The sequence below is a fragment of the Corylus avellana genome, chromosome 7 (genome assembly GCF_965113065.1).
Source record: "Corylus avellana chromosome 7, dhCorAvel1.hap1.2, whole genome shotgun sequence".
NCBI lineage: Eukaryota > Viridiplantae > Streptophyta > Magnoliopsida > Fagales > Betulaceae > Corylus > Corylus avellana.
The window spans coordinates 21,956,161-21,965,319 of NC_142496.1; the positions used below are offsets into that span (position 1 = coordinate 21,956,161).

A 9,159-nucleotide genomic window follows, 5' to 3' on the forward strand; every position below is an offset into this window, starting at 1 on the left:
TATCCTGAGTCAGATAATTATGTATCGGAAGCCTCATGCCAAGGAAGAGAAGAAAACGAAGTAGTAGAAGATCTGTCATGAGTAGCTTTCCTACAAATACAAAGCCCCAACAGGTGCTGCAAGTGGGCAACTTTACAAGCTAATTATGTGCTAAGGTGTTCATCTTTCTTGTTGAGTGTAGTTACAGTATTTATCAATTGATGTTCCAAGTGGGACAGCTTACAGTATTTATCAAGTGAAAATTATTCAAAAGCTTATGGTGGACTCATCATAACTTCTATTTTTAAAAAGTTTTCTTTTGCTTTTGCTGTTATATTTTTTCTCTTATATATTACATGCCTACTTTGCATGCAGGGTCTTATTATTTTAGTACAAATATCTTTTTACAATTTTACCCATTCTTCACACACAAAACACAACAGGATCGCTTGCTGGGGGTAAAACCTTGGGTCAGATACAAGTACAAGTATGCTGAGGTCGCTTTTGCTGCACTCAGCACACTGGATAATATTTTCCCCCTTTCCCCTTCCATCTCTTTTTATTGCTAGTTAAGTTTTTTTTTTTTTTTTTTTTTTTTTTTTTTTTGGGTGGGGGAGGGGGATTTTCCAAAGTTGGAACCTGTACACAGGGATTCGTGTCTTTGTAGTGCCTTGCACATTAAACAACCTGTAGATTGAGGAAGATATGATATTGCTGCATCTTATCAGCACAAAGCAAGCAAGCAGCAAGCCGCCAGCCAGGAATAAAAATAAAGCAGCCAGTCAGGAGTAAAATTCAGACAACTTCAAAACATATTTGACCACAATTCACTTTGAATACTATGAAGTGTGTTGAAAGTTCTGGTGTAAGGAATAAAGGGTATAGCGTTTTTCCTTTCTGATGCAGCTTGGCGTAGTGAGTTGCAGAATTAAGACACTTTAAATTCGCGACTCTTTCAAAAACCAAGAACAAAATCAAGGAATTGGGGCAAAAGTGAAGTAGGATGATTCAAGAGGAGTAAGAGAGCAATGAAAGTGCAACCACTAAGGATGCTTGGATGAAGGTAGTAATTCATCAATATTAATTTGCATTAATTTATTTTGCCCTAGTTTCTTTGTATCATTCATTATACCTACCGGCCTCACTCCGCTATAACTAAACTTTTTGAGCGAATTATCTCTTCATTGATATAACAATTAAATGAAGCAAAATGCTCCGTACAATGCCAAAGATACAATTTGGAATCTTCACAACTCAAACATTATCAATGACATACACAATAACCTTTCAGGCTATTGTAAGACAAAATATACGAAAAGTCACCGTCCTAATTAGTTTAGATCTACAGCAAATTCTGACGAATCACGTCTCTATCTGCTGTCAGGTTATTGATTTCTTGGCTTATTTTATTTTATTTATATCTTTGCTACTAGTGCTTTATCAATCGCAATCCCATTTGTTGCCTCTACCATAGTAACAATTCTTCTTTATGCCTAATAACTCCTCCGTCATCGGTGTATGGTTTGCTCCCAGAAAAGAAACCATAAGAAAACAAAAGATCGGCTGAAAACCAATTCCGTTATTCTTAAGGATTCGTGAAAACAAATAAAACCCCATAGATCGCTACTAATAGTAGATCTAAAGATAATACACTATTTAAAAACAATAAAAATACAATAACAAAAACCCAACACACCCTCATGCGTTCTACACACCACTACCGACTAGCCATGCATCGCTAGAATGCACCGCGAAGACCATTGACACATGCGCCCAAGTCGATTTACAGTGGAGGCGAGAAAAAGGTGGGGGAAGGAGAAAGGGGGCGGGGAGGAGGAAGTCCCCCACTTTGCTATACTCTCTCTGTGCTGCTTTCTTTCTAGGGTTTGACAGCTAATTTTAACAAATTAACAATTGGTGTACAATATATCACTATAACTAAACTTGGTCCTTATATAATTTTCATTAAGAAAAAATACAAATATCTTTTGTACACTTGTAGTTTATTGGAAAATAATAAATATACATATTTTCCTCAAACTAACATCCAATTTGCAATGTCCATTTGAACTAAAGATTACATCATTGTTCCCTTACACTACCAAGAATTTACAATGTACTCCAAATGACAAAAATATCCTTAATAAAAATAACATTTGATTATGTATCTCTTTAATTGACATGTGATCACTTTTGGAACAAAAAAAGAAAAAGAAAAAGAGGTTGATGGTTTTTTTTTTTTTTTTGGAAAGAAAAGAGGTTGATGTTTGTCTGCCCTACAAACACATTTTCCCAAAGTGCTGTAATCCTATAACTTAAGCTGTGTTGTGTGTCAAATTAAAAAAAAATAAAAAATAAAAAATAAAAAAGAAAAAGCTGTGTCAATTTTGAAAGTTGTTAAGTTGCATCAAATCTGGGATATATGCTTTATATTATTATGGGTAGTTCATAGCAGAAAAGGATCCTTTCCATTTTAAATCTTTTCCATTTTCTCCAGTTAGTGCATTTAGAAGGGTAGTGTTGTCCAAAAATTTGAACCTAAAAAAAAATTGGACAATTTTATCCTTCTAAATGCACTAACTAGAAGAAATTGAAGAAATTTGAAACGGAGAGGATCCTTTTCCGTTCATAGCTCAAGTTTCAATTTGCTGCTTTATTAAGCAACAATGTGTGGGTTTAGCATTGAAGTATCCAATTCCTATTCCACGGATCCAATCACAAAAATAATTGTGATCCTGTCCATCCATCCCGCTTTTATTTTATTGGGTTAACATAATAGTGCTTATCAACCCTTACATCAATCCTAATTAAATGTAATAAAGTCAAGCGTTCCCACTTATAAAAAAAAAAAAAAAGTCAAGCGTTCCCATTTGAGATTCTACTATATATGTGGATCGGATGTACCAAAAAAGTATGAGTGATTAACATAAATGTGGATATGCCGATCAGATGAGCCGTATGTCTATGTTTGCACCAATGAGGAGTGGTGTGTTTGAGTGTTCTATCCACAGAGCTAATAGAGATAAGAGAAGTGAAAGTGACAATTCTAGAGATGCGAGGGCCACACCTTGGATGAACAATGAGAAATAGTGGGATTTGCCCTCTTCTTTGTAGCTGTCAGTCCCCAACTTGTGCTTTTCAACCTTTACCAGCATCCGCTTTTTTCTGTAAGTCTATAATGCAAATTTAGCAAATGCCAATGACTGGATAATGTCTTTGTACTTCCAAGTTATATATTGTTAGTATTCCCAGTGTCTTTGTCCAATTATGTTTATGTTTTTTCCAACGAAACTTCACAAAATCCTTTTGAACTTTCACACGTTTTGAAAGTACTTTTCCAAAATTCAAATACTCTTAATTAAGGATATCAAACTTTCAATTTATTTCAATTACTTCATTCCGTTATAATTTTCCATTAATCTTGTCAAAATTTCTAAAATATTTATGTTCTTTATTAGAAAAAAAAAATAAAAAATTGTAAAGATTTAGGCATTTATTTTATTTTATTTTAATAAAAAAACATCTTTGCAATATTGTTCCAACGTCTTTGCAATTTTTTATTATTAAAAAAATGGTATTTTGAAAATTTTGACAAAATTTAATAGAAAATCCTAACGGAATTGGGTAATTGAAAGTTTGATATGTACCTTTAATTGAAAGTTTTTAAAATTTAGGGGGTAATGTCAAAACGAATGGAAGTTCAGAGAGAATTTAGTATGTAAAGTTTCCCCTATATTTATTATTATCTTATTTTTTATTTTTTGGCATTCATTTTTAATTTATGTTTGACAGGGTGTTCTTTCTTTTAAAGTTGTTAGCACTTTTGTGTGTCATATATATTTAAATTGAGACGAAAACTTGAATCCATGTGTGGGGTTCATGGCTCTAGATATGAGTAGGTGAGAGACCCTTTTTGCTTGATATACTTGAATCAACAAGCGATTATTTTTCCTTAATTTGTTCTTTCTTGTATATGTTTTCTGATAGAAGAAAAGTAACAACAAAAAATAAGAAAAAATCAATAGTTAGAACACAAAAAAAATTAATGTGGTTTGACAAACAAATCCTTGAATACATTTGAATTGTATTTTTTTTTTTAATTTAGGGAACAAATTATTTTTTGCTTCTCTATCAAACTAGACTCAATAAGAGCACTAGCAACACATCCAATAGCCCATTTCCTTCCATATAGGAAAAATTTAAAAACAAAAACCCACAAAAAGTCATCTTTATTGCTTTCCTAAACATTGAAAATGCTACATTGAGCAACACTTTTGCTTCCTTATACATTATTTTATTATGAATACTTCTCTTTCTTCTCTAATCTCTCCTATTTTTGATTTTATTGGGGATTGTGTTGAGATTTTATTAAAAAAAAAAAAGTGAAATTAGGTAGGGAACTTGTATTTTGTAAATAAATAATATATTAATGGTATAAGGAAAGGTAAATGAAGCTATTGTGAAGTGTATTTGGATAGAGAAGCAAAAAATAGTTTTGTTTCATAAAAAATAGTTTTGTACTTTATATGCAAAAAAAGCATGCTTTTATACTTAATAAATCTTAGTAATTATAGCTTTTTCCGTATGGTCTATTTGAGTCCTTAATTCCTTCTCGATAGGGTTGACACTGTCCCAATGGACATATAGTACAATATCGATGCCCTGAATATTTTCACATATCGTCTTCGTTAGTGGCCCAGCCAAATTTAAATTCAAGTGATCCACACTGCTAACAAAGCGAAGTTGTAACCCTATCCGTACATGGTCCATTAGTCACATATAAAACCATTGTATTTAAGGCCAAATGAAAATAAATCATTTTGACTATAGAGTCAAGCCCATATATAAACACGTGCCCACCATCCATACATGACGATCCACATCATATGTTCAGTTGTTGCAAAACATATAATAAGCAGTTATTCATTGGAAGCATTTTATAAACATGTTATAAAAATCAGTAGGCTCATAAAGTCATAATATAATATTCTTTTGAAATGTAAAGTATGCTACATACACCGATATATAGCATGTTGAAAAAAAATAATAATAAAAAAACAGTTATGTAAGTATACTTACCTTGATTGCTCATCTATAACTTCATACATCTTAATCACTAAGTCACTGCAAATCACATTTTAATATTAGATACCTACACACTAGAAATCCTTAATCCACATCTAAGGTTTCAAAGAGTAGGTTAATCATGCAAGAATAACAAGATAGCACATGCTTATCCATAAACATAATGCATTAACCAACATCACGTACACCTACCATATTAACCCTAAAAGTTCAAATCTACAAGATAAGAAACTAAACCACGAAAATGCAACTAAGCAGTAATCATTATTATCATAGGCTAATAACAAAAACAAATACGAGATTAAGACAAAGGGTTACTTGTGATCTTGAAATTAAAACTCCAAGAAATCTCCCCTTTCTCTCTCTAGGTATGAATCTCGTAAGAATGGGTGAAAATGGGACCTGCATGTGGTTCATCCTAGGTAGAGAAGGTACAACACAGTACCCGAGCTAGAATGGAGCGCAACACATTGAAGACCGTTTACGTTAATTTGTGGTCCATCACCATGTTTGCTAAGCTGAGCGCACCTAACAGTTAATTAACTGATTAGGCACGTTTGTTACCAGATCCTGAAAGTTGGATCGCTAAACCACACGCACGGGACGTAACAATATGCACATGCCATGGCTAATGAAACAAGCTAGCAAGCTCAGATTGGGCACATGGCTACACGTTCAAGTAGCTAGCCAGAGAAGCTACTTTCCTGGTCAATCGAGCCAAGATGAGTCAATAGAGGATGTGGAATAGAATCCACAGCAGCGGATTATTCAACTTCACCTGATCTATGTTCCCACTGCACCTATATAGGCTTTGCAACTCTTATTAATGCTTTGGCTGTCCTATTTATTACCTTTGTGCTTCTCAAGCTGCTACCACAACAAATCTTGACCTTGAATAACTCTCCAACGTTCAACTCATTAAGGACACACCTATGTTTTCTTCTCATACAAAGGTTCTGCACTCGGGGAAGAAACGTAGCCATCAGAAATCAAGCTAAACCAGTAGATACTTGAGCCAGCTAGCGGATCTCACGTTAGCCCCAACTACCCGGTCCGATCCTATTTCAAACAAAAGAAGCAAAGATGGGAAATTTCCATACCTCAGAAGAAGAGGAGGGATGAGACAAGTGTGAATGTGTTGCTTATGGCGGGCCATTATAAGGACAACATTGTTTGGTGTAATTTTAAAGACAAACACAACTATATATATATCACAATTAATTTGGTTTCATTTTATGCATAACACAACTAAACCACAAAGAATTTCTAATTTTCTATTCTTCATTGTATATTGTTAATTAAGGAAAGCGACTCAGTCACACCCTCCATGCTAACACACAATCCATCTTTTTTGCTGTTTTTTCTTCATTTATATTCATTTTCAAGTACCCAAGATGGTGTTGAGTGGTCTTAAGCCTCTCTTAACTCTAAAAGCTAGTTTAAAAGGTAAGAATTTCCCTCACACTTATAAACTGACCACTAGCTCCTTTCACAACCGATGTGGGACAACTCCAACAATCTCATTCTCATACATCGGGTCCTATATCGGAGCAGAGACAGCCCGTTTCTCCCGTAGATTGTTGGGCTGAAACTCGTTGGTTGAACCTGGGCTTTGATACCAGTGTTGGGTGGTCTTGGGTCTCTCTCATCCCTAAAAGCTAGCTTAAGAGGTAAAGCTTTCTCTCACACTTATAAACTAACTATCAGGCCCCCATAACCGAAATGAAATAATTCCAATAATCTTCCTCTCACACATCGGGCCCTAGGTCGAAGCAGAGATGACCTATTTCTCCTGTGGATTGTTGGGCTGAAACTTGTTGGTTGAAACTAGGTTTTGATACCAATGTTGGGTAGTCTTTAGCCTCTCTTAACCCCAAAAACTAATTCAAGAAATAATAATTTTTTTCACACTTATAAATTAACCACTAATCCATTTCACAATTGATGTGTAATAAGCTCAAGAGATGGCTTATCTTCCCTTCTCACGATGCAACGCTTACGCCCCAAATAAAACATATTGGTCCTACACTAAAACTGAGGTGGTCTCTTTGATGAAGTTGGAGAGTGATTCCCACTCTCCTTTTGTGCGCGTGCCACAAACGATATCTCCCTTTTTTTCTTTTCAGATTAATTGTGATGGGAACTAGGATTTCATACATTGATGCAGCTGTGGTAGTAGCTTTTGCTTCTCTCTCTCTCTCTCTCTCTTTCTCCAATGGAAAGTGGACTTCCCATGCTTAACTGTCTCTTGCAGCACACACTTAGAAGCCTATGCTCATGTCCAGATCCTTCCAATTCTTCCAAGTGGGTCTACGCTGTTTTCTGGAGGATCCTGCCCAGGAATTACCCTCCGCCCAAGTAAGAAATGCATGATTACTAATTTGGTTAGAGAAGTTCATTTTCCATGCTCATGTGTTTTCTTGCAGGTGGGAATATGGAGGGACTGCTCTTGATCGCTCCAAAGGAAACAAAAGGAACTGGTAATTAATAAGTTACAAAGAATCGTTGAAACCCCTACCGTCTCCCAATTCTTGTTGCTAAAATTAACTGCATGCCTTTTTGGTTTCAGGATTCTAGTGTGGGAAGATGGTTTCTGTGATTTCTTTGAATGTGAACGAGCCGGGAGTGGTTACATAAAGGGGAGGTTTGGAGCTGACATCTTCTTCAAAATGTCTCATGAGGTGTACAATTTTGGAGAAGGGTGAGAGTTCATATATATTTTCAGAATGCTGTTGAAGAAAATGAATGAATAAGCAGTATGGTTTCTGTTTGCAGATTGGTGGGGAAAGTTGCAGCAGATAATAGTCACAAATGGGTGTTTAGAGACCCGCCAAGGGATGGTGATCCTAGCTTTGTCTCCTCCTGGAATGTTTCCATTGAGCCTGTAAGGCAACCGATATTATAACTTTTTGCAAAAAGTTATCAGTTCATCATATGTAAAATCCACTCTTTTTCCTTCGAAATCTGACCTTTCTCTTGATATCTTCCTCTTTATAGCAACCAAGAGCATGGGATTTTCAGTTCAATTCAGGCATTCAGGTTGGTAACAACACAAGTCAAAAATAGAAGAAGAGAATTAATTCCCACTTGAACTTATTAAAATTACCTTATTTTTACAGACAATTGCCATCATTTCTGTTAGAGAAGGCATAGTTCAACTGGGCTCATTCGATAAGGTACCTAATCTGCCTGTTTCTCTCATAATTCTTCTCCAAAAATCTATATCAATTGGCTAATAGGCTCTTCAGATTGTGGAAGATCTCAATCTAGTGATCAGCATACAGAGGAAGTTCAGCTATCTTCAAAGCATTCCCGGGGTCTTCGCCATTCAAAGACCATACCTTCCTATCCAACATCCGTACGTGATCAAACCCAGTACGCAGACGCTAGAAAGCCATGAAACAACATCTTTCTCAATCTATAACAAGCGACAATTAACCGGAGTGAAGAGACTTTTCGACGACAAAACAGAGGATTCTCCCATAAAGTCGATCAACTTGGGCTGTAACACTCCACAAAACGGCATTGCAGGAGCACCCATTTGGTCAATTCCACCTCTTTTGCAAACTATGCCGTGCAGCCTTGGAGCACTCCTAGCAAAGCTACCTTCTGTCCCTCCATCTTATAACACCATTGAAGCTCCCAACACTGCTCTGCTCGACGGCAACATCGATGGCTCGAATCGGCGAGTTCAGGTCGACAATGGCAGAATTCAGACATCCAACATGAAACTGGAGTACTCTTCCTGTCATACAGATGCAGCTCAAGAAGAAAAACCCATATCTTCCATACATCATAATCTAGATCAAGGAAATGGGTTAGTGATGGAGTTGGGTTTAGACCTCCAAGGGAGGGTGAAGCTGCCTTAAATCTTAATTAAAATTTGTCACGGGAAAAACACATGTTTTTTTAATTAGTCGTTTGATTGTGCACCGCTCTACCTTGTTGTCGATGAAGCATTAGATATTAATGTAATTAAGTAAGATTTCCTTCACGTCTATATTGCAACAAAACCTAGATTGTGCCTGAAACCCCGACAGTAATTAAAGGTCATGGCATTGGTCGTTTGGGATTTATTTGCCAAAGTAATAAGAG

At 35.8% G+C, this 9,159-nt stretch overlaps 1 protein-coding gene and 1 non-coding gene across 2 annotated transcripts in view; both read left to right on the forward strand.

Moving 5' to 3' along the window:
* LOC132185675 (Mannose-P-dolichol utilization defect 1 protein) overlaps positions 1–313 on the forward strand; it is a 9,169-nt gene extending 8,856 nt beyond the window's left edge. The window contains exon 8 of the mRNA XM_059599445.2: positions 1–313. This exon is cut by the window's left edge and continues 40 nt beyond it. Within this exon, the coding sequence (XP_059455428.1) occupies positions 1–64 (64 nt within the window). The 3' untranslated portion in view covers positions 65–313.
* A 6,929-nt stretch (positions 314–7,242) lies between these two features.
* On the forward strand, positions 7,243–9,159 carry LOC132184729 (uncharacterized). Its single transcript, XR_015912860.1, has 7 exons — positions 7,243–7,422; positions 7,491–7,544; positions 7,634–7,765; positions 7,840–7,948; positions 8,062–8,103; positions 8,184–8,240; positions 8,313–9,159. It is a non-coding gene; the product is annotated as an uncharacterized LOC132184729 (transcript).